The sequence below is a fragment of the Sesamum indicum genome, linkage group LG13, assembly GCF_000512975.1.
Source record: "Sesamum indicum cultivar Zhongzhi No. 13 linkage group LG13, S_indicum_v1.0, whole genome shotgun sequence".
Taxonomy (NCBI): domain Eukaryota; kingdom Viridiplantae; phylum Streptophyta; class Magnoliopsida; order Lamiales; family Pedaliaceae; genus Sesamum; species Sesamum indicum.
In genome coordinates, this window is record NC_026157.1 from 3,482,031 (window position 1) to 3,508,911 (window position 26,881).

Genomic DNA, 26,881 nt, shown 5'->3' on the forward strand with positions numbered 1-26,881 from the left:
TTACACGTTAATAAAAATACATTAATATTTGAAGAGTCGTTATTTGTTATGAGCAATTTTTGTATTAATTTGAAATACTCAAACTTGAGTTAACTAAAAATGGTGATTCTGAATAAAATATTTATTATTAATTAAGGTAGTTCTATAAATATGGGTTTGATGTTGGTATGTAACTAAGATTAGTAAAAAATGGAAAAAAGAAAATGAATGTTATGAGATGGTGTTGAAGTTGAAATAAATAAAATATTGATGTGAATATTTGAAAAGAGAGTGGTCCTCCGCACAATTTTCATCCTATTATTGTTATTATGATATATAATTTTAAATTAGGGATAGGAATTTGAAAGATTTTGAGTGCGTAGCTTTTTCCATTCATTCCCTCTCTCTTTTCTCTCTCGGAAAATTGAAACTTTCATGAGAGAGAAAGAGAAGAAGAATAGGAGGAAAAGGAAGAGGAAGAGGAGCAACGGGACGACGTCCAAGAGAAGGAAAACTCCATAATTTGTAAAGATAGATTCAAAGATAGGAAATTAAAGGAACCCCTGTTTTTAGGAAGGAGAGAACAGTTCCGTTCCTTTGTTTTGAGGAGTTTTTGTTGATTAGTTTCTGTTGTTTTTTCTTTCTTTCTTTCTCTTGCTTCCCTCCGCTTCGTCACGATCAGGATTCTGATACGTACGTAAACAAGGAGGGGGAGGGAGGGGGGATTTGGAGAAAAAGTGGAATTTTTTTGTGAATATTTCATAGGAAGATTTGTATGAGGGTACAAAGAGATTTCAAAGGGGATTAGCTACTTCGTCGGAGAAAGAAATTTAAGCCCGGATGATATCCGGTGGTTATTATACATGGAAGAAGTGTGATGATAAATGTGCCGATGTTTGTGGTCAGGTATGCTACTTTCTCTGCTTTTCAAAATTCTTGTTCTATTTTTGTTTTTCTTTCAATGATTGGAAAACTGGGACTTTTGGTTGTTCCAGAAGTTTTCAGGAGGAATGCTGTGTAATTTGATGTAGGTTTGTTGTTCTCTTTGCAAATTCTGAGCTTTTTATGTATTCTTTAATTTCTGCATTGGTGCTACGAATGAAGGTTTGCAGTTTTGGGAAATAAGTCGTCCATCATCCACACCTGTTGGTTTAATTCATTGTTGGTGGCTTTTCGTCTCTTTTTCAGAGTTCTTCTTTTGTTGGTGTTGGGGGGATCCTGGTGCAATTCTTTTGTTTGTGTGTGCGTGTGAAGGTGCTTTGTTAATCTTTCCTGATTGATGTCACAGGATCTCTTTGTTGGTGATGTTGTATCATTGTTTACATGATAGGTGCTTTGTCAATGTCAGGCTGAAAAGTTTATCGAATTTTTGGTCATGAAAGTTCTTCCTGGAACTGAACTGCTTCTTGGGACTCTGGAGAAAAGAATGAGTTCTGATTGTCTTATATAGCTTGAGAAATAAATAAAGTTGGTATTTTTAAGCTTTTCACAATGGGCATAGAAGAATTATCTGTTTTCCAATATTATAATGAGATTATCTGAGGAACTACTTGTTTTATCTGCAGCAAGCTTCCCCAACACTCTTAAGCATGTCGAGCGTCCGGTGCTTTCTCCAGGGACTAGATCTCAGATCAATTTTCTTTTTGTTCCTGGTTATCCCATCGGGTGTCTTTTTCATATATTCTCATGGGCAGAAGATAACCTACTTCCTTCGGCCGCTGTGGCAATCTCCTCCAAAGCCTTTTATCCCCATAACCCATTACTATAATGAAAATGTCTCAATGCCAGCTCTTTGCAAGCTCCATGGTTGGGGCGTTCGTGAGTTCCCAAGACGTGTATATGATGCAGTCTTATTTAGCAATGAAGTTGACATGCTCACGATCAGATGGAAAGAACTGTATCCTTACATCACGCAGTTTGTTCTGCTTGAATCGAATTCCACGTTCACTGCTTTACCTAAACCTCTCAACTTTGATATAAACCGGGACAAGTTCAAATTTGTTGAGCCTCGGTTGACATATGGAAAAATCGGTGGAAGATTCCGGAGAGGTGAAAACCCATTTATTGAGGAGGCATACCAGAGGCTTGCACTTGACCAGCTTCTCCAAGTTGCGGGCATAGAGGACGATGATTTGCTGATTATGTCTGATGTTGATGAGATTCCTAGCAGGCACACGATCGATCTCCTTAGATGGTGTGACGATATTCCTCCTGTTCTCCACCTTCAGCTCCGGAACTACTTGTACTCATTTGAGTTCGAGCACCGTGACCTGAGTTGGAGAGCTTCAGTCCACAGGTATAAGAGGGGGACGACTAAATATGCCCATTACCGTCAATCTGACTACCTACTGTCGGACTCGGGCTGGCACTGCAGCTTCTGCTTCCGACGTATCAGTGATTTTATATTCAAGATGAAGGCCTACAGCCATACAGATCGAGTGAGGTTCTCTCATTTCCTGAAGCCCAAAAGGATTCAGGATATAATCTGCAAAGGGGCTGATTTGTATGACATGCTCCCCGAGGAGTACACCTTCAGGGATATCATCGGGAGAATGGGTCCTATTCCACATTCCTTTTCAGCCGTTCATCTTCCCTGGTATCTGTTGGAGAACGCGGACAAATACAAGTACCTTTTACCTGGAAATTGTGTAAGAGAACGCAGCTGAGCACGTTGAATGCAAAGAGGCACATTTCCTAGAAGCGGTATGGGCAGTAATGTATAAGGAATGAAGCGAATCTTCAAGGACGACCTGGGAAGACGCATCCGGCAGATAGTTATACTCAGACAAACTTAGATGCATTCTCAATCCAAGAAAAGAAGCTCACTCCATTTTCACATCATGGACTCATCTTGATGGCTGGCTGCCTCCTCTTGTTTCAACATGTTCTGCATTTCATCGGTTCACGACTCAATCCGAGGTTTAGCAGTCCCGAATTTTTGTTTTGTTCTCTTTTTTGATATTTTACTCTTCTTCACAGACTAATTTACTTGTGTAGATAGCTTGTTTTCTTGAACCTCCTTGATTTTTACTTAATAGGACTGATGAGATGCCGCTAGTGTTAGTATTTTTTTCCTGTTGCATAGAGTCATATGTTCTTGTTATTCGATTGCTTTGCCACTTAATTCTTAATCTTGCCCATACATATGTTGTATGCTAGGCCATTTCCTTTGACGTTTGCTTCCACTTCAATATTCAAAGTAGTCAATGGTTCAATAATTGGTTCTTGTCCCATCTGGTGTTGGCGTTACTTGTTCTTGATGTGGTGGTCGCTGCACCCCGTCAATGGGGGGGGTGGGTGGGGCCCATCTCGTTTACTTATACTGAGTGCACCTCTTAGTTGAATCCACGACGAACGTTTCTATCATACGTCAGCTTTCAATAGTGTTAATTACAATGAACGGAAATTGGGTAAAAGCGTCCATCCTTAATAAAGGCTAAAAGGCATAAAATCCTATCTTAATAAGTCAACTAAAAAACTTTTCCTTATTTTAAAAATAGTAAAAAAGACCTCCTTTTTGTTTTTTTCTTTTTTGGTAAAGGTAATTTTCATTAAGTAAAAAAAATACAATAGTACAATACAACTTACTTAATTTAAGCGGTTTTCTCGACAGACCAAGGAATCCGTCATAAGCGGTAAAGCACACAAGTGCTAATAGCAGTAGGTAATTCTATATTAAGAATCATCTGCTGCACATCTCGAACCATCAGCGCACCCACAGTGCGTATATCTCTATGTATTCCATCAAATCGCCTAATGTTGCGCTCACGCCAGATATGGTACACACACGAGGCCAAAAGAGCGCAGTAAGCCGTAGAAACATAGTGTTTGCCTCTCCATCTGCGAGCAGCCCATAAAACGTCGTAGTCCAAGCTCGATTTGGCCAATCGAACCGAAGTATGCTTCGAATCACCCTCAAGCAGCCACACGAATAAGTGCAGCGAAAAAACCTCCTTTTTGTTCTGTCAAATATAACTCAATCGTTCCTTTCTGTTAAATTCAATTATCGGCACTAGCTTTTTTTATAAAATGATCGTTATACCTTTATTTAATATATATTATTTAATGATTATTGAATTTTTTTATTTAATAATAATCGTCAAGTTTAATTAATTAATCTCAATAATTAGATTTTAAAACAATGAAAGGTTTGAATTCAACAAATTATTTAATTTATATTATATATAAATAATTTTAAATTATAAAACAATATTATTATAATATAGAAAATTAGAAAAAAATATTACAACCCCAACCCCAACCCCCGCCCCCTCCCCTTGCGCCAACCCTGCCCTATAGACGGGGTGAGATTTGAGCGACCGCGATATCGCCTAGAAATAGGGCGACATTGTCGACCATGGCCTGCAAATGCCGTCACCCCCAAATTAGATAAAGAAACCGTCGTCGCCCGCCGTGGATGATCTTCTAATTTTTTTAATTAATTTTAATTAGATTAATTAAATATATTTTAATTAATAAAGAATACTTTTAAATAATTAATATATATTTTAGTTAATTAAGAATAATTTTAAATAATTATAATTATTATTATACTTTAATTAATTTAAAATATATAATTATAAAATTATTTTAATTCAAATATAATTTAATTTAATATTTCAATTTAAATAATAAAACTTCAAAAATTTGTATAATTTTTTTTTCATATTTTATAGTAAATATATCTAAAAATATTTATTTTTTAAGTAGAAATGTAAAAAAAAAATCACTAACAACAAGTAAAAAATGTACATTGGAAATATATAAATACCCAAAAATAAGATAAAAATAGTAAAAAATCATCCATAAGCGTACAAGGAGCAAGTGTAATACACATTCCATTAATTATTAACCAAAAAGATATTTTTTGTTGATTTTTAAAATATACAAATGTAGTTTTAGTCTATTTCAAAAATATAGAAAGACTTTTAACTATTTTAACAAAACAATGGAGATAAAATGCATTTTAGGCTTTAATAAAATACACTCCTAAAGTTGAGATTACGAGGAAACTAGTTTAAAAGCGTGCTTCAACCACACAAATATGATCTCCCAATTGAAGTTAATATATCAACCACGTGAACTTACATATCAAATAAAATTCACTTTTCTCAGACAATATTAATAAAATTCAATTCTTGGAGAATACAATTGTGATATGGTAAGAAAATGTCCTCCACAACTCCTTTTCTGCAAAATCATGAGATTCCCATGTTGAATCAAAGGCTGTGAACCTTTTTGTCTGTCTAAAATCGGTCCAACCAATCAAACACGCTGTCTTGAGAGGCAAACTGCAAATCCTGTTGCATGGAACAAAAACCAGACCTCAAACTCATGAAATTAAGCAAAGATAGAGAAGGAGAGCAAGATAAAGGCTTACAGTAAGCTGGAAATCTGGTGGAGTATCCAGGTCTAAGTTGTCAAGATCACCAATTCCACAGGAAGAATTGCCATCTCTTTGTTGTACATCACCAAGATGAGTTGATGAGCCATTTTTTGATCTTAGATTTCCCGACGCAGCGTAAGGATCGAGTATCTCGTTGCATAACAGGGAGTCAGCTCTGCTTAAATAAAAGGCTTCAGAGTTTCCAGCCAAGCACGTCGTGTACTGCATTTCATCCCCCAACCAAGAGCCACAAGAACGAGGAGACAGTTCCTTGAGATAGTCCTCTTCCTACTCCACAATACAACAAGTGAGGCAGAATAAGCATAATTAGTGTTGCACGACATTATCTGCTACAGAAGTCGCAAGATGAATTATCACACCTCTTATACTACATAACAATTGTATTTAGAGGCTCTATAACATAATACAAGTATGGATATATGAACACGTAAAGATGCTTCACTTGAGAGTAAATGCTGCTACCAACCTTGACAAGTGCCTGTATGAAATAATTATCCGAGCCACAATCAGAAGGCGGAGTTTTCTCTGCCCGAGGAGGATCAGGAGTGTTTGTCTTAGGAGTCCTAGGAATTACTTGAGCTGTGCCTATATCAGGTTCTTCAATTACCAAAGAAGTTCCATTTTTGTCATCAGTCTCTTTCGGCAGCTGATAAAAGATTTTTGAAACCACGTATTCTCCTTCTTGTTCATCTTCGTCTGTTCCGAGATGGAACTGATGCATAACCCAGTTGCATTTATCAGGCTTGGTCCGCATGGATCCCGTCTTTGAAGTTGCATACAGAACCATGATTTTCTTGAAACCTATATGAACTCCGTTTTCCATCACTGGTTTGGTTTTCCCTGTCTTGTGCCAACGAACGTGTGCGTTAATCAGGCTTTCTTGATCTTGGATTCTCCGGCGCTTCCTCTGACCACTAGCATATGCATTAACTATTTTATAAAAGAAGTGGACGCTGCTTCCATCTTTTTTAACTCCTGAAACAATACAAACAACCATATGCATTGTATTGTAAACTAGAATGCTGAGAAAGATTTCATCAAGTTGGTCATATCTCAGAAGCAAAATAACAAAATTTTGAAGTTTGAATCCCCAAGGGACAAGAACAATATGGACCAAGTAAATATCCTAGTTCTATCAGCAGGGAACTGAGACTAATGAAGATTGAAAGGACAAACTTTTTAGCCTCATAAAATCAACAAAGCAGACCATCAAACTTATCTCTATTACATTGTACGACAGTTTCACCTTCTTCAGAACCATCTTTCATAGAGCCCTTCCCTTCGGCACAAAACAGAACAGAAGGACAAAAAGCAAATGAAAAGCACATTACTGAACGACTTAACAACCATGTAATGTTACTGAATCATACTTCTTAGTCAGAAAGTGTCGTGCAAAATTTCAATATTCCAAGTTCGGAGATGCAGCATAATAATTATTTCTCTTTTTCTATCAACATTATATGCATATATGAACCTTGAGTTAATCTTTGTGATGTTGCTGAATTAAGTAGACCACACACAAAGGAAACAAAAATATATATAAAACACACTAATTTTGGAGTTAGGTGCCAACTCACCAGGAAGATTTTCAGGGTGAGTGTAACAAATCCCCTCAATACCTTCCAGCGTTGGAATAAATTCATCAATAAATATGTGGGGCTTTAAATTTCCCACCCCACGTTTTGCTGCCAAATGATCTAACAGCTCAACATCAGATGGATCAAATTTTACCCCGGCAGGCAGGCCAGGCCATTCATGAGAAACCTGCATTGCAGGATGTAGACATTAATTTCACAGTAGGAAACGTAGCCAAAAGAGTTAAACTCCATAGTTTATGCAAATCCTCGCTTCTGTTGTTGATTAAGATAATAAAATAGAAACAATAGCACCAAATTTGAATGAATCAACAAATGTAGTAATCTAAGAATAACAGAGCGGATAAAAATTTAAATAGTTTGCACAGAGAAATCGATGAGCAACTGGCTCAAAAGCTACATGATACTTCTTAAGTATCTGAAAGAACCATTGAGATAAATGAGAAAATTTGAGCTTACATCACTGTTATCAATTAGATGCTGGCAATTGGGGCATTGCCGATTCGCTCCACAATCTTTGATTTGATATGCAGCTGGCAGACCAGCATTTTTCACCTTTTTTGCAAGTCCTCTACTATCAATAAGCCAAGCCCTGCATTACTTGAAAATGTAAGTCAGACAATACAAAGAAACACATGTCAACCAAATCAAGAACAGCATTTCCATGGAAGCGCTGAGGAAACTCAACTTTGACACAGAATTTAGGGGCATAGCCCTTCTATGTTTGACACTCACAGAGGTAAAACAAAAGGAAAAACAGAATTTTTCTGCTGAAAGGGAGAACACCTGATCTTGAAAGACGCATTTAAACACGACAGCTGACAACATAAACAAAATGCACCTTCTCTGTTCTAATTCAAAATAATGACAGATGACTGCTCCCAAATTCTTAAAAACTCAATCTGGTTGACGACTTCATTACATTTAAACCCAAAAACTGCCAAATTATTTATTTCCTATACACCATTCACTTCCTTTCAGTAAACAAGCCCACACCACCAAATAAGGAAGATAGAAAAAGAAAAACATGTTCTTTTTAAAGAAAAAGATAGGTGGGGAATGTCGATTAAAAATCCAAAACTGAAAACAGAAAAATCAGTGGATGTCACTCAGCAAAACGAAAACTCTGATCGAACCAATCAACAGAGCTTTAATGATCTTCTGGGATGCCACTGTAGCTCATTGAAACCACAGCTTAAAACCCAGAAACCAGAAACGAGTAATTCCATACAGAAACTAGGATCTTGCTTCCATATGTCTATATATATATATATACATATTCTTGACCCATTGAAATCATTCGGAATCAGACCCGGAACAGATTATAATTCGAACGGATAATCCCTTCGTATTCCAAGATTGAATTTTTTACCTCTCCATTCAAAATTAATTGAGGCAAGAACAAAAATTCAGATAAAATGGGTTCGTGTATTTTATATACCTAGCCATGAACAAGAAGAACGGGGATCACCATAAAACTATTACACAAAGAGTTGGAAGCTGCGAAGAGAGTGTCTGATACTACCCTTTTTATCCACTCGGCTAAGTAATAAGAGTGTGTAAATGAGCGGGAAAACCCATCAAGAGCCTCGGAATCTTCGAACCTAAGGCTCGGACGGGTATCTTATGCACACGACAGTGGGTCCGACGTTGACTGAAGCTGACTCCGAGCCTCGCAGAGCAGCGTAGGCAACGGTAAACTGAGTGGGGAACGTAATGACTTGCCCTCCAAGCTATAAATGGAAGCCGAAGACGATTTACCTGCTTTACCCCTGGAACGACTTTCATGTTGAGTTTTGTTAATGGTGAGTGGAGGCGGAATTTGAGTATTATGTGAGGATAGTATTGAGAATTCATTTAAACAGAAATCTAGAAGAGTTGGATTTACTGCAGGGCTTCTATGTCCTGTTATTTTCTCTATGTCACATTAATAAATAAATATATTATTTAATATTTATTACTTTCACCCAGTTGATTATATGCAAAATTCAAATAAACTAAAAAATTGAATATTTTGTATATAATTCCATTCAGAATAAATTATATTTTATCATTTGAATTATGTCCATTTTTCATACTTTTTTTTTTAATCTCAATTTACCATCTTAATTTGCAGAATTTACACTTTTTAAGAGTTTTTTGCAGAAATAACATCATTTATAATGCATGTGATATTTAAGGACAATATATGGATAAAATATCACATATATAGAGCATGTGATGTTTTTTTCTAGTAGAAAAATCGATACAAAAACAGTTATACATGACAAATAGTAAATTTTGCAAAGTTGAGATTGTAAATAACATAAAAAATAAATAAATAAATAAAAAAGTGTACAAACGAATATAATTTGGATGACAAAATTATTTACCCTTACGTTTATTTTCATAAATCAGTAGCATTTATAATTTTTTTAAGTAAAAGTATTTCTTTTAAAATATAGAATTTTATGTGAGACACATAAAACAAGAAATGCTTAAATTTTGTTGCAAATTCCGTTACTTTTTTTATTATACAAACACAAATTCATTATTAAATTAGTGAATTTCATATAAAAAGAAACAATATAGATCCTGCTTCAACTGCAACTTCTTGATATTCCTGGTAATAAATTTACATACTTACAACGTATTATGAGAATTTAACTCCATAATTCTGTTATAATCATAATCTTTTGGAATTTGAAAACTGGAGGGCGATTGAATTTGCATATTTATAACGTGAATCGAGTGCATAGTGGTATGATACTCAAGTCGAGCGTTGTAATTTGTTGAAGAAGGATGGAATCTCTGCCTGTAAAGGAAATTCTTTTCAAGATGTGAATATCCAAGTAAACATTCATCACATTCTGAAGAACTATTTCACAGTTGCATTGACAGGAACAGCAGCAGAGACGGAGTGTCATTGTTTATTAGTATCTGAATTCTAACATATGAATGGAGTGAAGGCCTTTGGATGGACCTTATTTTACAACTACTAATACATCACAGCAACCCAAACTCCATCATCTAGACCTCTTAAATTCGAGTCAGATCCAACGCAAGTTAAACGATGAACGTCTGTTTATCTCCTGCAGCAGATGTCGAAATTCAAATGCGACCGACCTCTACAGTTGTTGGAGAATTTCGACGTTCAGTGGAGATTAGTAGCATTGGTTAAAGCAGAAGAAGAGCCCTTTTGGCTTGTTTTCCATTGGCGTTTTAGGTGTGTCGCAGGTGTCGTCCCGTTTGGCCATAAGCGAGCTGGTGCCTGGAGACTCCGGTGGAAAGACGGCATTCTCAGAAGTGAAAATCCGGTGTGGTATGACGGGTTCAGGTGGTGAAATCATGGATAGATAGTGCAGGAGCATCTGTATTATCTGACTGAAGTTGGGCCGAGCGTTAGGGTCCTCCTTCCAACACGACGTAACGATCAAGGCCAAATCCTGTGGGAGATCTTCGGCACTTGGCCTTACATTCTGAAAGAGGTTTCAAAATGTGATATGGTGTAAATGTATGAACACGAGTGAGCAATTCAGAGGAAGAGGGAAGAGAGTTACTTTAAAAGCAGCAGCATAGGCTGCCTGCAGGTTTGACATGCCTTCAAATGGTAGCTTATTATGTATGAGCTCCCAGAGCACAATGGCAAAGCTGTAAGCATCCACTTTGTGGTTATAATGCTTTTTTTCTCCATGTCTAAGTGTGACTGTACTATAGAGCTGCAACGAGGAATTAAGTCAAAAACATGGAGATATTTCCGGTCATTCTGTTGAGCTAAAAGATCACATGAAGAAACGAAAATCATCTGAATGAAAAACGTTGGATGAACTACCTCTGGAGCCATCCAGCGGTAGGTTCCCGTCTCTGCAGTCATCATCTCTGTCAATGACTCTTCTCTTGCCAAACCAAAATCCGCAAGTTTTACGGTTTTATGGTCAGCCGTCAACAGCAAGTTTTCTGTAGGAAAAAGAACATCATGGCAAATACTAAAACTTCCAACTAAATATCTAAAAGAATGTCTTGGCTCAGTTACAGAGAATGAGAAAGAAATACAACAAGAATTATTATTTTTATTGCCGATCTTGATGCTGTATACTCGTGCATATACCACATTGAACAAGCACATAGTATTATCCTATTGATAATTAACTTCAACTTTACAAAGATAAATCATACATTGAAACTTTTTCTATTTAATCCTAGATTCTTAGCTAACCAGTTCCTGATTCAAGGGCACAATAATTGAGCTGTCACAGCTAAAGAGAGTGTACAATTCCCACAGGACATTACACACGCAAGAATGGTGATGGCATAAAACAAGAGGTAGGTTCGTCTTGTGCTTATAGATGGATAATAGAATACATAAAAACACGGCAATCAATATAAAGAAGAATAGCTCTCCTTAACATAAGAAAGTCCAGAGATAACAAAAATTAATTATTACCAGGTTTAAGGTCACGATGTATGATGCCGTGCGAGTGCAAACATTCCATTGCACGAGCTATGTCAAGAGCAAATCCGATAGCAACCCGCATATCCAGGCACCTTGGCCTTATATTAAGCAAGTACTTCCTCAGCGTCCCACCCAGCAGAAGCTCAGTTACTATCACCATTACAGGTTCCTTGCAAGCTCCAATGAACTGTAGAGAAACAAAGAGTCACTAAGACACTCCCAACAACTTCTTGCAATAAGAGTTCATGTATGCAGTAGTAAATGGACAACCTTAACCAAATTCTTGTGTTGAACTCTGGACAGCATAGCAACTTCTCTTCCAAATCGAGCCTCCCTCTTGGCAATCTCTTCTGGTGTCTCTCCTCTGTGAACAATTTTGATCGCAACATTCTGGTTTTTGTATCTGAGAGATTGCCAATACATAAACGGTCAAACAAGCGGTTCATAATCAACAGATAATGCAACAACTATGCTTCAGTGAAAGATCCTAGCACACCGTTATACTATCTGATGTTACTTGATCTTACGAGTGTGCCCGTTAGCATTAAAAACTTAGACATGTTCCATATCGACCTCTATTAAAAACTAACGACATGCTAATTCTTATCAGCAAGACAAGAATCATGTACATCTGCTAAATTAAGGTTTATATTTGCAAGAAACTGGATCACATTACAAAGCTAAAATTGAAATATCAGAAACACAAAAGAAACTTGAACTTGAGGCTTAAACCTCTTGCAGTCTTGATAATTCTATTCATCTGCATTCATAGTTCTTGAAATCATAAACCATTACAGTTGAGAGATCATGATTCAGGCAGAAGAACAAAAAGTCAACTTACTTTCCCTCGTACACTTTGGCATGGGCTCCTTCTCCAATCTTCGGCCCGACAAAAAGAAGCTTCGGATCCACCAACCATTTGGGGTCCAAACTGAATTCTCCTCCCGAGTAAAACCCATTCCCAGATTCCATTTCTCACTCAACTCTCTTCTTTTTCTCTCTCTAAACGACCACCGACGTCCAATTCAAACAGCATCAAGATCAAAACTTTATGACTTGCCCACACATTTTAAGCAAATCCCACATAAAAAACACACAGAATTACAAATTTCTCCACTCCCCACTTCTTCTCCCCAACTTCACACACAGAGATCACTGACGACTCGAAACTATTATATACTTGCGTTTCTGAAGCTAAACAATGGCACCCCACAAGCTTCCACGGATTCCCACCACCAAAAATCCTCTCTGGACAAAGCCAATCAATGGTTATTGGAAACAGAACAACACCTACTAAAATAATATTTCAAGAAAAAAAAAATCTCGAAAACCATTCATAAATTCGAAGAAAGAAAATGAAGCGAGGGAGAGAGTTCTTTCTCACCGTCACCGTGTGATCTGCAGAGCTAGAGCAGGAGAAGGAATTGAGTCTGTGTCAGAAAACAGTGAGGAGGGGGTCTTTTTAATTTTAACACACACAAAGAGGAGACAGACAATGGAGGGTGTAATGGGAAATGGCCGTTGAAACGAAGAGATACCGTATTTTTTCTCTTTTATATATATGATGAAGAGAAGATGATGTTCAGACAGTGTACAGTATAGTTTACTTACAAGTTAAAAAGAAAAAAAAAAAAATTATTGAAGTAGCACATGGAAATGGATGCTGTTATAGGGGACAACCCCACTCAACCAGTCATCACCATCCCCACCAGTTTCTGTTTCTAGATTTGCTTTTCCTTTTTGTCATTCAGATCTTGTTTCACTATTCATTTTTATATTTTACTTTCACATTGTCACTTCCACTCACCTAAATATGAATGTATAGTTTATTTTTAGGACTAATTATATGATTTTGATTCTAATTGATTTAATACGGTTCAAATAAGTTTTTTTTGATTAAATTAAGGTGAATATGTTTAGTCATAAAAGTATTTATTTGATCTGTAATAAAGTAAATATAAATATTTATTTTTTTTATTTTGTTAATATCAGCAAATTCAATGATTTTTTATCAACGGGGTATATATTTATTACACAAATAAATGTCTAGAGTACCCAATGTTACGTATATTCATACCAAACTTCAAGGGAGAATGGTATAATTATCCCTTATTTTTATAATATAACTTGTTACTATTTTATTGTTTTCATAATGTTGTCTTGAATGCGAAGCTATTAATTAATTTATTTTGTTGTTTATACGAAAATGTAGTAAATGATGTAATGAACAGATATAATATTATTTTTATTGTTGATTATTTGTTTTTCTTTTTTTAATTTTCTTGAGTTATTTCTTATTAGGGTAAACCATGATTTTGTGGGTTAATGTTGATCCATTTGTTCAATTATTTATGTAGTGATGTGGGAACTTGTTCTGTTTTTTTTTTCTTGGTTCCATATGCATTAGATTCACTTGAATGATTGATTGGTAAGGCTCAATAAATGTTGTTGGAACCATATTGTTAAATTATATTTAAAAAAAATGAAATTATTCCTACTTTATTGTTAAAAAGTTGGCATAAAAATTTTATTTATTTTTCCTTTGAGATACAAATAACAATTAAATCGACAACTCAATATATTTCAAACCAATATACCTATAAATAAAATAAAATTACAGAATTTTTTATGTGAATTCTTTTTTCATATTCACGTACCTTCAGGCTTCAGCTATGGATCTAAAAATGAAACTTTAAAGGGCCCAAAAATGTTATATTTATATATTGAGTTCATATTGCTACCTTATTGGGGTCGATATATATTTATATATATATATAATAATAATAATAAAAGAAAATATAAAATAAGATAATTTGCTTGTCTTGATTGTTGATAAATTCTAATTTAAATTTGATCGGACTAAATTAATTATAAAGTAAGCATGATATAGTTATTATATGATTTGTCATTTTTTTATCAATTATACACCTTATACCTGCATGTATATTGCATATGATATCACTACAAATAATGTAGCATTTAGTCATGGTTAGTTGTTATGGTTAGAAATATAATAGCCATAGCAAATAGCTATTGGCCGTAGCATCTATGAGAGTGGCTAAAAAATATTTGACATTACTTTTACCGTGGTTGTTAGTTATGGAAAATATTTTTTTTTTTTTGTGTAAAATCTATGTTTTTGCATCAATTTTATTAACCTGGTCAATAAAAATTATTTACCATAATTTTTAGTCCATAATTATTAAAATTCTAGCCAATAGTTATTTTTTTTTCTAGTACATATAATTAATTCAACTTCGACCAGACTCGATTGAAATAAATTTTTTGATGTATCACATCATTTGATTTCTTCGACAATGCACATGTGAAGAGCCCAAACTGCACTCTATACATATATATAAATAATAATAATAATAATTTTTTCAATCAGTATTAGAATTAAGACAGAGTTAGAAATTAGAAATAATTGATGAAGGCATGTTGATAGTTGAGATTAGAAAGTTAATTGCGTAGATTAGCGTGCAGTTAAGTAGGATTAAGGAGTAATTGTGTAGTGAAAATACAAATTTGGAAGACTTGAATCATTCACATGTACTGTTGACACGTGCGGTTTTGTGGCAGTGCGAACGTGTAGCTAATAATAAATCCAAGAACGTGTGATTAAGGTGCCGTGTTGTCTGTGTCAATTGTGTGTCGGGGTACGAATACGATACCGGGTACCCTACCCGCCTATAATTCAAGTCCCCCTACTACATATTACATTTTTGACTTAGTACAAATACAGTTTTCTTGTCCAACAATTTTCCCATTTGGGAGCATTTAAATTTAATACAAATATATTGCCGTCCCTTTTCTTTTTTTTTTTTTTTTTAAAAGATTGATCCATGTCCATGTGATGTCGTCCCATTTTTCAAAAGCTAATATTGAAGGAAAATAAAAATAATGCTTTGATGAAAATTATAATAACATACCGTAATTTAAATAGTTGTAAGATCCACCTGCTGTGATATCCGACTTTTAAGTACAAAATTATCGATAATCGTTGCTTTGGGTCATCGGACTGGGTCGGTTTGGGTGTGATCCGATCCAGACCAAAACCACGATGATCCTTGTATTGTGAAGGTTTTTGCCTTTGTGAGAGAGTATGTTGGTCTTTTCGCTGTTGTAATTTTTTTTAGATTAAACTTCCTCATGACGGTGAAGACATCACATGTATGTGAAGACGTATGAGGGTAATTTGATCATAAAAGGATTTATCTGACCTGCAATAAGTCAGTAATAAGTCAATCGAGGGTAAACATAGATTTTTTCCGATTTTTTTTGTTAATATCAGCAAAATTGGTGAATTTTGACTAACAGATTGACTTATTTGTTAGATAAAATTAAATCTCAGAAGTGTTAGATGTAATTTTCCAAATAACAAAAAATCTACATACAATTACATAAAATTTCAGAGGAGAAGTATGTAACTATGTCTAAAATTTATTTTCATCACAAAAATAGATTGTTGGTAGGGAACATGTGGCTTAGCTCAAAAGTGTTTAGATTTAAGGGCACATGCCCATCAATCTACTATTAATAAAATATTATACTTCTTTTATGTGATTATGAGAATTATAATCATTAATCAACGGTTGTGTACATTAAATGACCTACAAATATCACGTGCTTCCAATAAATAAGTAAAACATTTATAAATAAAATTATACTTTTAATCCTATAAAATTAAGAAATTCAATACTTTTAGTCTTCTATTTTATAAAATTTTTAAAATGATTCTTAAATTAAAAAAAAAATTGACACTTTTAATCATCTGCTTGACAAAATTTTCAAAATTAAGAAAACTCAACACATTTAGTTATCTACTTTATGAAATTAAATGTATCGAGTTTCATAATTTAAAATTATTTTAAAAATTCTGCAAAGTATAGGACCAAATATATTAAATTATTTTAAAAATCTTGTAAAATAGAGGAATAAAAATATTAAATCCCCATTTATATAAAATTAAAAGTATAATTTCACAAACATCTACACGTAGACTCGTTAAGGGATTTGAATTGTATAGTGGAGGAATCATGCTACAACCCTTGTTCAAATTGCTGAAAAGTGTGTCACTAATATTGTAGTAATTTAATCTTATATATCACATATATATATATATATATTTATTCAAAACTTACGATTAAGTTGATATTTAGGTTCCTAAATATGGAAATAAAATATAGTATTAATTTGGGATAATTTCATTTACACTCCCTAACTTATAGTTTGTTTACACAAATTATCTATATTTTTTAAATAATTACACATATATTATTTATACAAACCATTCATATTTTTTTAAAAAAATTACACATACAACCCCAAAAATATCAACATCATTATACAATCTATTATAATATTTTGGCTATCAAGGATGGTTTATAATATTATGCAAAAGACAGGGATAATTTTGTAAACACACCATAAAACAGGGATGTATATATAATTATCCCTATTTTCAATAGAAATTTGGATTATATATATATATAGGATAATTTAAGATTTGGGGAATATGATAGGTGGGAAAGGGATGACAAATAACTTCTTCAATATGATGAATAAATACAAATATAAATTTTTTTATAGAAAAAAAATGAAACATTTTTTCCCTTAGTAAGAAATGCTAATCAATCGCAGCTTTCTTAATATTCCAAGAATCACAATGTCTTTATAAGACATCGTGATGAGGTTGTACCTCAATATTAGAGTTCAAAAATAAATTGAATTACTCCATATTTGATTGAAATTGATCAATAAAAATTTATTTTAATTTAATTTGTTCAGCTTAACAAATTAAATTTGATATATATATATATATATATTATTTTGGATCAGCTTTTTATCTCAACTCGAACTCAATTCAACTAGTGCAGAATACCAAAATATATTTAAAAATATCAAATTACTTCAGCTCGATTCATATTGATCTAGTTAAAACTCATTTGAATTCGATTAGATCAATAATGAAATTGAATTCAAATGTAATTAAGCTAAATATTAATTCAAATAAATTTGAACTATGATGTGTCCGATTCAATTTAAATCATTTACATAACTACTTATCATCCACAATGTATTCCTAATATTGGTGCTCTCAACTACCTAGATTGGTTTTGATGGAGACGGCAAAGGGGAAATTCTTGCCCGAACCCGACTCGGCCAAATCTAAACCAATCACATGGCAAGTGCAATACCCTTGTCATGTGATTGGTTTACAGTTTAGAAAAAGTGATCAATTACAAAACAAATGTATACTTGCTTTGTGATTGAATTAGTTCGATCGAACTAGGTCCGGACAAAAATTTTCCAAAGAGAGATACAAAAATGTCTGTCTAAATGTCATAAAATTTTGTGTGTTAGTTTTGAATAAGTTATGTTGCAGGATTGACAATTACTTAGGGACTGTTTTATGCCTAATTTAAGACTTTTGCGAACTCTGACTGTTGACATATTAACTTATGTGCTTTTGTTATTTGGAAACTGTCCAAATTCCAATGGAAAGGACCTCTCTCCTCTCATCTCTTTTTATCATGAGATTCTTCGTTCAAGTTCAAATCTATTAATGTGGCAGATCTATTAATATCTTCATAAGCAACATGTACTCTTTGCACTTGTCCTAACCCTGCCGGTGATTAGAATTAAAGTTAGATATATTATAACCACCTCCCGTTAAATTTGGCATAATTACGAATGCCCTTCATTATTTGAATGATTACAAATACATCCTGATATTTGATAAAATTATGTAATAATTAGATGGAGGTATGGAATTATCAACTATACCTTTGTTATATATATATTTTTTTTTGATAAATAAAAATTTGTAGAAAAGTATGATGGAATGGAGGAAAAAAATTATAAAATTATAAAAAAAACTATCCACTTACTCAATAAAAAAATGAAAAAAAAAATAAATAAAACTATAATTTTTAGTTCACAAGGGCATTTTGGTTATTAGTTTACCACAAAAAGTAGATGGAAGCCTAACGGAATGGGCTAATAGTTAGACCGACATTAAAATCAGGGAGATATTGATAATTTTTCAAATAACAAGGGAGAATTCGTATTTATGCCAAACCTCAGGGGAGGTTGTTGTAATTTACCCTTAAAAGTATCTATTTGTATTATGGATAATTAATTCGTCATTTCCTGAAATTTGGTGTAACTTAACAAATAAGTCTTTTTGTTAGTCAAAATTCATTGCATTTGCTTACACTAACAAAACAAATAGATGGAACTACATATTTACCCTCAATTAACTTATTGTAGGTCAAATAAATCTTTTTATGACAAAACTACACATACACATCTTCACACATTAATGCGAGTAAGTAAATCTTCACACTTATAAGACTATTTTAGTCAGAAAATATTTGTTTGGGTCAACAATAAGTCAGTGATAAATCAATCGAGGATAAATGTCGATTTTCATTCAGTTTCTTTTTGTTAATATTAACAAATTTGGTGAATTTTAACTAATAGAAAAGCATATTTATTGGACAGAAGCAAACTTAAAAAGTAATAAATTTAATTTTTCAAACCACAAAAAATCTATATGTAATTACACAAAATTTCAAAGAAGGACAATGTAATTATTCTTTTATTTATTTTGAAAAACCCTCATCAACAATCAATGTTATATTGTATCTTGTAACCCAAAATATATATACATCAGACAAGAAAATGACAAAAGAAAGTCCAAACTTTTATTAGTTTCATTGTCTTATAAATGGTGAAAACGAGGAGAATAAGAATATTTTGAGCATCCTCTCTAACAAAAAAAAAAAAAAGAGGAATATTTTGAGCTTAAAAATATTAAAAGAGAAAAAGTGTTGCATGGGAAAGCAGAAAGGTTGTTTCCTTGTAAAATTTGACATAACAAACTGCGGGTGTTCTTATAACTATGCGCTACGCAGACCCTTTTCCTTCTTTTGCTCTTTACTTATTCTTTTATTTAAATATATAGTAGCGTCTCAAATCTCAATCATTTTCGTTTAGTTAGCTTTAAGATTTTCCAACTATTTTAGTACCATAAAACATTAGAGTTGTATTTTGAATAAATATACTTACGCGTATAAAATTTACATCACCTGTATATTATTATTAAATAAATGATGTATATAAATAAGTTCCAATTTACAATAAAAATTTCTGACAGGATTAGGCCGTGGTTATATGAAGAACAATATAGAAAGTGTAATTGGGGATGTAGGATTAATTAAATGGAGAGCAACATGAATATACAGAGCTTTCAACAAGACATATCATCATTAACTGATTCAAGAGAATCCATCATGCCAAAAAGATGGAGATTCAGAGGCTGTTTGGCTAAGCTTTTTAAAAACATTTTATAAGCTCCTACATTCAGAGGCTGCTTGTCTACACTACTTATGTTACTACAATGATATAATCCTATTGGTTCAGAAATGATAAGCAGAATGAATTGTGATAACAAAATCTGATCCGCCAACCTTAACGGCGCTTGTACAAACAAGGTTTCAACTCAGGCCATTCAATGTCCTTAGATTTTTGTTTCTCCTGCAGAGAAGAAACAACAATGCTGTTAGTAACCATAACAAAGAATTTCAACCATGGCAGTTTAACAGCATCAGACCTTTTTCTTGAAGTAGAAAAGTATAAACATTTTGTTGGAGAAATCCTGCACAGAACATACAACTCTTAGGGTGGATTGTAAACGTTGTGAAAGAATGAAGGGGGTAAAATTGAAAAACCTTGGATGTTGAGGTGAATCCTAGTTCACATATGGCCTTCACAAACTTATTTGGGTCTGCTCCTCCTGTATTAGGATCGAACCTGCTCTTCACTTCAGCTATTAAAAGCCAGCCACTTCACAGAGACAATAGAACTTGTGTTATGAACTGCAAAATCGTGAAATAAACATTTTGGAGAATTAAAAGCTTCGGAAAAATGCAATGCATACTTAGGTTTAAGAACTCGATTTGCTTCCTTGAGGTAATTGGGGAAGTTTGTTCCCATCAGAGACAGACAAAAGACGGCAACATCAACTGAGGAAGGGTCAAGAGGTGTCTGCATGTCGAAGTTGGACATTTTCAGCGAGAGGATAAACACACTCACATACATGAAATGGAGGAAGCATTCTCATTGCAAATAGGGTATCGTCCCAAAAGTTTCATACTTTAGAATGCAATCATTTACATAACATTCTTCTCTTCTGACCAACCTCATGAAGATAGAAAGAGAGGAAAAAGCTAGGGACATACATTGGACATGTCACATGCGATTACTGAAGGATCATTTGAGACAAGATCGAAGGAGAAAACTTTATTCTTCACACTTTTAGCGAGCCGTGCATCCCCTGAATAGAGAGCAAACGAAGACTTTTAAAAGCAGTAGGTAAAACATGGGACTGTTTATCCAAGTGTACTTAAATATTCTTACCACAACCAAAATCAGCAACAACTAAAGATGGGCTGCGATCCTTTATCCATTTTATGATGATATCATTTGGCTGCTCAGGCCATCTTGACATTTGCTCTTGGTACCCTGAATGATACTGGTAGGTGAATATGAGTTACAGTGTGTACTGCAGAATGATATGGCCATATCTAAGGGAATTCTAAAGAAAATATGCTACATATGGCTGGTTTTGCTGAAGATAATGTCACATGAGAAAAGATCACAGGCACACCCTTGCAAGGGACACATACACTAAAAGATTAATGGGAAAGAAAAAGAAAGTGAAGACATAAATAAAACAGATAAAGTATAGGGACATAAAGAACGTGAATGAAGTTGACCAGCTTCATTATCCTCTAAGCCTCATGTAAGAGCACACCTCCAAAACTATTTCGTGAAAAGAAGTTGCAGAACCACACAAGGCCTTTTACATATTTACATGTCATGTAAGGCAGTCAACTTGTATTTCTTCAAATGCATAGAGTCACATGACCACAGGTTTGGGGTTAATGCATATTAAGATTCAAGACACATTTTTTGGAAGGTAGATTTGTGTTTTCAATCCACATAGAAGGTGCTAGACTACATGCATCTCTGATCTGAACCACAGCCAATTGAATTTCGTTTAATTTTAACATGCAAAATTAGAGACATTGAAGCTTCAAATTATAGGAAAGTATTCTCTTAAGAAATTCACTAGAAACTTAAACAGTTGAGTCACACATAAAAGATTAAAATCCAATCTCAAGGAAGTTTGAAGTGAAGTAGGCGCCGCAACATTCTTGCTCTCCATCACACTAATGGAATCGATTGATAAACACAGACATTAGACAACAAATGCTCTAGCTCAGTAATAGATAATGGAGGAATCCCTTTTAGCCAACTAAAGAAATAACATAAGATCATGAACTTACCACATTGAACAACGATGGATCCTCTTTAAAATACTTCAGAGCCTCATCTCCGCTGTGTACCCAATGGAGGGGGAAAAAGAGGCACGTTTAAATGTCCAATTGAAATGGAATTCAACTGAATTCGGAGCTACACAACTTCTTTTTCATAACATTCATCAAATGAACAAATCAGGGTAGCTTAAATATGTCTTTTACAATTACGACCCACATTTTCAGTAAGAAAAAGAATAACTTATCCACTCAACACAAAACAATAGATTTTTAAGTATAACTTAAAGGAAAGGATTATAGTACCTGCAAGTGTAAAGCTTCTCATTGATCATGCGAAAATAACCTCCTGATAATTTAGCTTTCATCTGAAAATCAACAAGTTTTAAAAAAATCAAATAAATAAACCATGAACATCACTATAACTTGAATTTTCATACTATTACTCAATTACCAAAATCATTTACTCGTACTTTGTCCAGGAAAGAAGACGAGGACTTTGAGCCACTCCTAATTGGAGAAGCAGAACCAGAAGATGCGGCGAGAGAAGAAGATTCATTATTTGTCACGGAAGCTCCGCCGCCTGTCCTCTTTCCTCTATGGCGATGGCCCCTTTTCCTCTTCGTGCTCCGCCGCTGCTCCTCTGTCATAATCAAAATTATACTCCGCTAGTTTCGCCAAGCAAGTACTGCTCTGCTTTTTTGTCCAGTATTCAGCTGTCGATTATCAGTAGCGGGAGACGAGGGCAAAAGCCATGACCGAATTCAGGTTTGGGCTGAAGCCAGATATTCGAGCACTAACTTTTCAGTACAATTCCTAATGGATTGGGCCAACATCGCGTCCTAATTGTCTCATATGGGCTCTCGGCCCAATTAGTCTATCATAAACTTAACGTACTTGGGCTGTCCAAAACCTAAATGCAATCACATTGCTTCTTTTCATGACATTTTTTTGGTTTTTTTTTCCCCCTCTTTTTACAAAAGAAAAACAAAAAAGTGAGACACTAAATAAAAAAATTCTAATCCAAAGCAAATTTTGCCCAACCCAAGTCAATTATACGACAAGTATAATAAACTTGGGGTGTGAATTGTGCAAATTTAAAAAAAAATAACTAATCACATGACAAGTGCATTACTTTTGCTTTGTAATTGATTTGATTCAACCAAATCTAATTTAGATAAGAATTTTCTAACACTCAATATGGATTCTTTGTCGTGACTGGCAATGGGGATCAGCATCAAAATATACGATTTTGGTGCTTCCCTTCACTGAAAATCCTGTTTTCTTTTAGCTGCATAATATTCAAAATATTAGCACATATTTCACACACATAAAAGAAGGAAGTATAAGAAAGCACAGAAACCAAATATGAGTATTGGCTCATGATTATTGATTCCCTAGTTGCAGGCATATATGCAGACAATGATAAACTGAAACATCTTTTAAGGACAAAAATAGGGAAAGCACCATCGAAACCAACAATGGAAATGTATCAAATGGTGATCCACAGCGATGTGGCAATGACAGTTCTTGTGGTTATATTGCTTATTCTGGCCTCACCATGAGAGCATGGTAAGGAAGAACTTCGAGGAAGGCCTCTCAGCATTCAAGGAGCTCACAGGAGGCAAGAATCAAGAGCTCACAAAAAAGTATAAGTAACTTCATCCTCCACACCGAAAAAGAAATCTTTCCCTCATAGCTTGACTAGCTTTATCTGTTCATTCAAGGATTATGGGAGAAGCATCAGATGACATAAAGCTGACACCAGGTTCTGTGATTGAGATATCTAGGCTTCGGGGATATACACTTCAAATGAAAGGTAAAACTGCTACTAAATTTTCATATAATATATTTAAACTACAAGTGTTTCCAAACTTAGTTGAGTTTTTCTGCGACGCAGTCAAGGATGAGAATGAGATTGTGAGCACAGTTGAAAGTGAACTACTTTGCAGGGCATACATATACCTGTATTTGGGAGAAGAGCCTTTCGACAAAGAAGTCAAGGGAAAATTTGCGACATCCCTGCTTCCTCTTTTCTAAGGAGTTGTTAATGTCTAGGTCTGTAAGGAATAAGAGAAGTCTACATTGTAGCACCTGATAATTGCTCAATAAGAAAGTGATGATGAGAAAAAGTGTCAAAAGTTCAAACGTTATTAAGAACTTAGAATTTCCGAGACAGGATGAAAATAATTTCTTCATCAAGTTAACTACAGCACCAACATTCCTCATACTTGTACATCAAATGATCGAAAGCTCATATTGAACAACATGAATATGGAGTAGTATTGCTGCAGTTATAGAAAAAGCAGCCCATATAAGAACATATATACCACTGAAATCAGCAAGATACTAAGGAAGTGCTTATATGCAGAAAAGATGAAGTGAACTCCAGTTAACATCACACAAAATGTTATGAGTCAATCAGCTGAAGCCCTGAAGAACCTTTTGAGGATCCAATTGTCCACTGCAATAACTTGAGGAGACAGTTGATAGCTCTTGACGGCCCGTCCACTCCTCAAAAGGTTTCAAGACTATTGGGGTTTCAATAGCAGCAGAATCTATACATAACATTGTTTTGTAATCTTCATCACCTAAGTCCGGAAGGGCCTTTGCTTTTTTGTCCCAAGGGTTCCATACAACTGCACACCATGGTCTTCCTTTTACCAAATGTCCAGAAAATGACTGAAAATCTTCAGATCATTACATTGAAGTGCAAGTACCTGCATCAGGCATGCCTACTTTGCGGAGTACGAAGGTTCTCTTTTTCTCATGGTCTATTATGGCTATCTTTGTTGGCGTGCTTAAATAGATGCGGTCAATCTATGAAGATACAGCCAACATGCGAAAGTGGTTGGAGAAGTTTTGAATTCCAGAAGAATCATTTTGCAGAAGAGAAAGTTCAAGCCGCAAAAGTGCCTTACCTAACACTTACCCTTAGAGTCCTTCAACTATTTTGAACAAATCTATAAAGCTCCTCAAAGGGTAATAGAGAGCGCTAAAAAGATACTATGGGAGTACTAAATGATGTTAATCAACTACTGAATCGAGTAGTAAATATATGGAAAAAGGTAGAGACTGACGACGGCAATAGTACTACTGTAAGGCGCTAATAGGCAAGCTAGCGGAAAAATACAGGCAAAATAAAGACAGTATTAAACATATTACCTCCCTGTCAAAAGTGATTGCATCAGCCTGCTCAGTGCACCTTTCTCTTTGTAACAAATTATCAAAGTAATCAAGTGTCTCCAAGCCCTCAACGCGCACTTCACTGCAAATAAAAACGGCATCACGCAACCTATCTGAAAGGGATAAACCATCCAGGAAGACCAAGCACATTTAGATTTCATAACTAATATCCAGATTGGATTCCTCATTAATGCACGGCAAAATAAGTGGATTAACAGGGACTATTAGAATATAATAGATTAAAATTCAAGCAAAGCTAATAACATATATCAGCAGTGCAAGCAAGAAGAATAAGTAGTAAAGTGATGAGATAAACCTGATATCAGACACAGACAGATAATTACACAAAGCAAATGTGAATGAGAAGGGCTTGTTATCAGTATTTCGCACACGTGGGATCAAGATTAGCTTGCCAGCAGTCAGAGAAATACGTAGACGCAACTCAAATCTGCAAACAGAACCAGAAACAAATTGAAATACCGAAAAGAATTTTCATATTACTATTTACAAAAGTGGGTCATGTTCTTTGCATCCTGACCTATGTGGCCAAGTCTTCAGATCCTCTTCTATAGATTTTAATATAAGATCAACAGTTGACTGATTGTTGACTGAGGGTAAAGGTGAAGGAGAGCTATCCAATGACCATAATCTACTTGTTGCAAATCCATGTTCCTCCAGTGAACCAAAATTAGAAAACTAAATGTATGTGGAACAGATAAGTGTGCATTCAGATAGGGTCATAGATGTAAACATTTTTGCTAGTTAAGTTAGTAATCAACCTGTGGAAAGCAAATCTGTATCCCTCCCCTGATGGCTCTAGGTGGCTTCCATGTAGCCTGGTGAACAAAATGTGATACTCATTTCTCATGAAACAGTCCATTACTTATCAATGATTTCATAGAACACATACTCGGACCTCTGTTGCACATTTTAATAAGCATGACCAGCATTTTCAACCACCTAGGTCCATTTCCCCGGAACTAGAAGCTTATTTGTTAGAACATCAGAGAATTGAACTGTCGCACACTTCAGAACAGTCGCTTCTTTGACTCCACAATGTATGGTACAAGAAATATCAAGATCGTTATCACAAATTTACCAGTCCTCGAAGAGCTTCCATATATAATGCCACAAATACATGTCGGTTCCAGATCCAAATAATGGACCGTGTCTCTGGTACCAAATAAGAATCCAAAATGACATGTCCAGACGCCACCGACAGGCACATAGAAGAAACCACATTCCAAAGGCATTCTCATCCATCAAAGAGTTAGATATCAACCTCGACTACCTTCTTCCATTAGTTTGGTGATGCTTTTTCTATTGCATGTAATGATTAAATCATATATATAAACTAATAAGTTTACCTTAGAGCTCATGAACAGCATCTCTTGTCTTTTTTCATTCTTCCAATAAACTACCTGCCCACCATACAAAAGCACCTGGGCAACAAATAAACGGATCGAATCAGACTTTGTTCCAATGCTCATCCATAACTCTGTACCCCCAGACATATAGAAACTGTAACTTGGTCATGTTTGCTCGTGCCAAGGACGGGAAAAATCCAGAGACCCCCCTGTGATAATAGGAATGTTCAAAAACCCCCCTATGAAAATTAAAGTATCAAATACACCCCCTATGATATAAAATAAAGTTCAAAAAACCCCCTCCGTACAAAAATTGGGCCACACGCGCTTTGACTGCGATTTTTCTATAAAAATATTTTTTTTTGACATTTTTGCCCTTTTCTCACATTTAACATATAATATTATATATATGTATTTAAGAATTAAATATTATTTTATATAATAATTATTTAATTAAAATATGATATATTTCTATTAATAATAAAATATTTTTTTATATATAATTACTTAATTATTTATATAATAAAATATTATTTTAATTAAATTAAAAGTAATTTTATATATAATTT

The 26,881-nt window shown here is 34.4% G+C and overlaps 5 protein-coding genes and 1 pseudogene across 7 annotated transcripts in view; 2 read left to right on the forward strand and 4 right to left on the reverse strand.

Annotated features, from left to right (window-relative positions):
• LOC105176312 lies at positions 282-3,152 on the forward strand. Of its 3 annotated transcripts, none has more exons than XM_020698671.1 (3): positions 282-885; positions 1,310-1,446; positions 1,545-3,152. In XM_020698671.1, the coding sequence occupies exon 3, from the start codon at positions 1,569-1,571 to the stop codon at positions 2,643-2,645; it is 1,077 nt and encodes a 358-aa protein (XP_020554330.1). In that variant the 5' UTR covers positions 282-885; positions 1,310-1,446; positions 1,545-1,568; the 3' UTR covers positions 2,646-3,152. The 3 variants fall into 3 exon arrangements, with proteins under 3 accessions (XP_020554330.1, XP_020554331.1, XP_011097380.1); XM_020698672.1 differs by having other exon boundaries at positions 1,328-1,446; XM_011099078.2 differs by lacking the exon at positions 1,310-1,446 and having other exon boundaries at positions 283-885.
• On the reverse strand, positions 5,025-8,676 carry LOC105176313 (SUPPRESSOR OF GAMMA RESPONSE 1). The gene is made up of 6 exons (XM_011099080.2): positions 8,423-8,676; positions 7,441-7,573; positions 6,964-7,150; positions 5,853-6,361; positions 5,360-5,653; positions 5,025-5,279 (listed from the first exon to the last, which is right to left on the reverse strand). The coding sequence occupies exons 1-6, from the start codon at positions 8,428-8,430 to the stop codon at positions 5,226-5,228; spliced, it is 1,185 nt and encodes a 394-aa protein (XP_011097382.1). The 5' UTR covers positions 8,431-8,676; the 3' UTR covers positions 5,025-5,225.
• Positions 9,725-13,007, reverse strand: LOC105176315 (serine/threonine-protein kinase HT1). The gene is made up of 7 exons (XM_011099081.2): positions 12,798-13,007; positions 12,255-12,661; positions 11,684-11,816; positions 11,405-11,600; positions 10,793-10,917; positions 10,521-10,679; positions 9,725-10,439 (listed from the first exon to the last, which is right to left on the reverse strand). Exons 2-7 carry the CDS (start codon positions 12,383-12,385, stop codon positions 10,125-10,127), a joined length of 1,059 nt encoding a protein of 352 aa, XP_011097383.1. The 5' UTR covers positions 12,386-12,661; positions 12,798-13,007; the 3' UTR covers positions 9,725-10,124.
• Positions 19,659-22,560, reverse strand: LOC105176316 (ribosomal RNA-processing protein 8). The gene is made up of 9 exons (XM_011099082.2): positions 22,233-22,560; positions 22,066-22,127; positions 21,772-21,823; positions 20,840-20,954; positions 20,662-20,756; positions 20,361-20,467; positions 20,152-20,266; positions 20,034-20,078; positions 19,659-19,957 (listed from the first exon to the last, which is right to left on the reverse strand). Exons 1-9 carry the CDS (start codon positions 22,407-22,409, stop codon positions 19,892-19,894), a joined length of 834 nt encoding a protein of 277 aa, XP_011097384.1. The 5' UTR covers positions 22,410-22,560; the 3' UTR covers positions 19,659-19,891.
• LOC105176319 lies at positions 22,870-23,815 on the forward strand (annotated as a pseudogene).
• Positions 24,143-26,881, reverse strand: part of LOC105176318 (putative glucose-6-phosphate 1-epimerase) — a 10,200-nt gene continuing 7,461 nt past the window's right edge. Inside the window, exons 2-8 of the mRNA XM_011099085.2 lie at positions 26,313-26,387; positions 25,725-25,781; positions 25,484-25,641; positions 25,262-25,393; positions 24,925-25,027; positions 24,480-24,579; positions 24,143-24,398 (exon numbers count right to left, since the gene is read on the reverse strand). Coding sequence (XP_011097387.1) covers positions 24,181-24,398; positions 24,480-24,579; positions 24,925-25,027; positions 25,262-25,393; positions 25,484-25,641; positions 25,725-25,781; positions 26,313-26,387 — 843 coding nt within the window. The 3' untranslated portion in view covers positions 24,143-24,180. The remainder of the gene's footprint in view (positions 24,399-24,479; positions 24,580-24,924; positions 25,028-25,261; positions 25,394-25,483; positions 25,642-25,724; positions 25,782-26,312; positions 26,388-26,881) is intronic.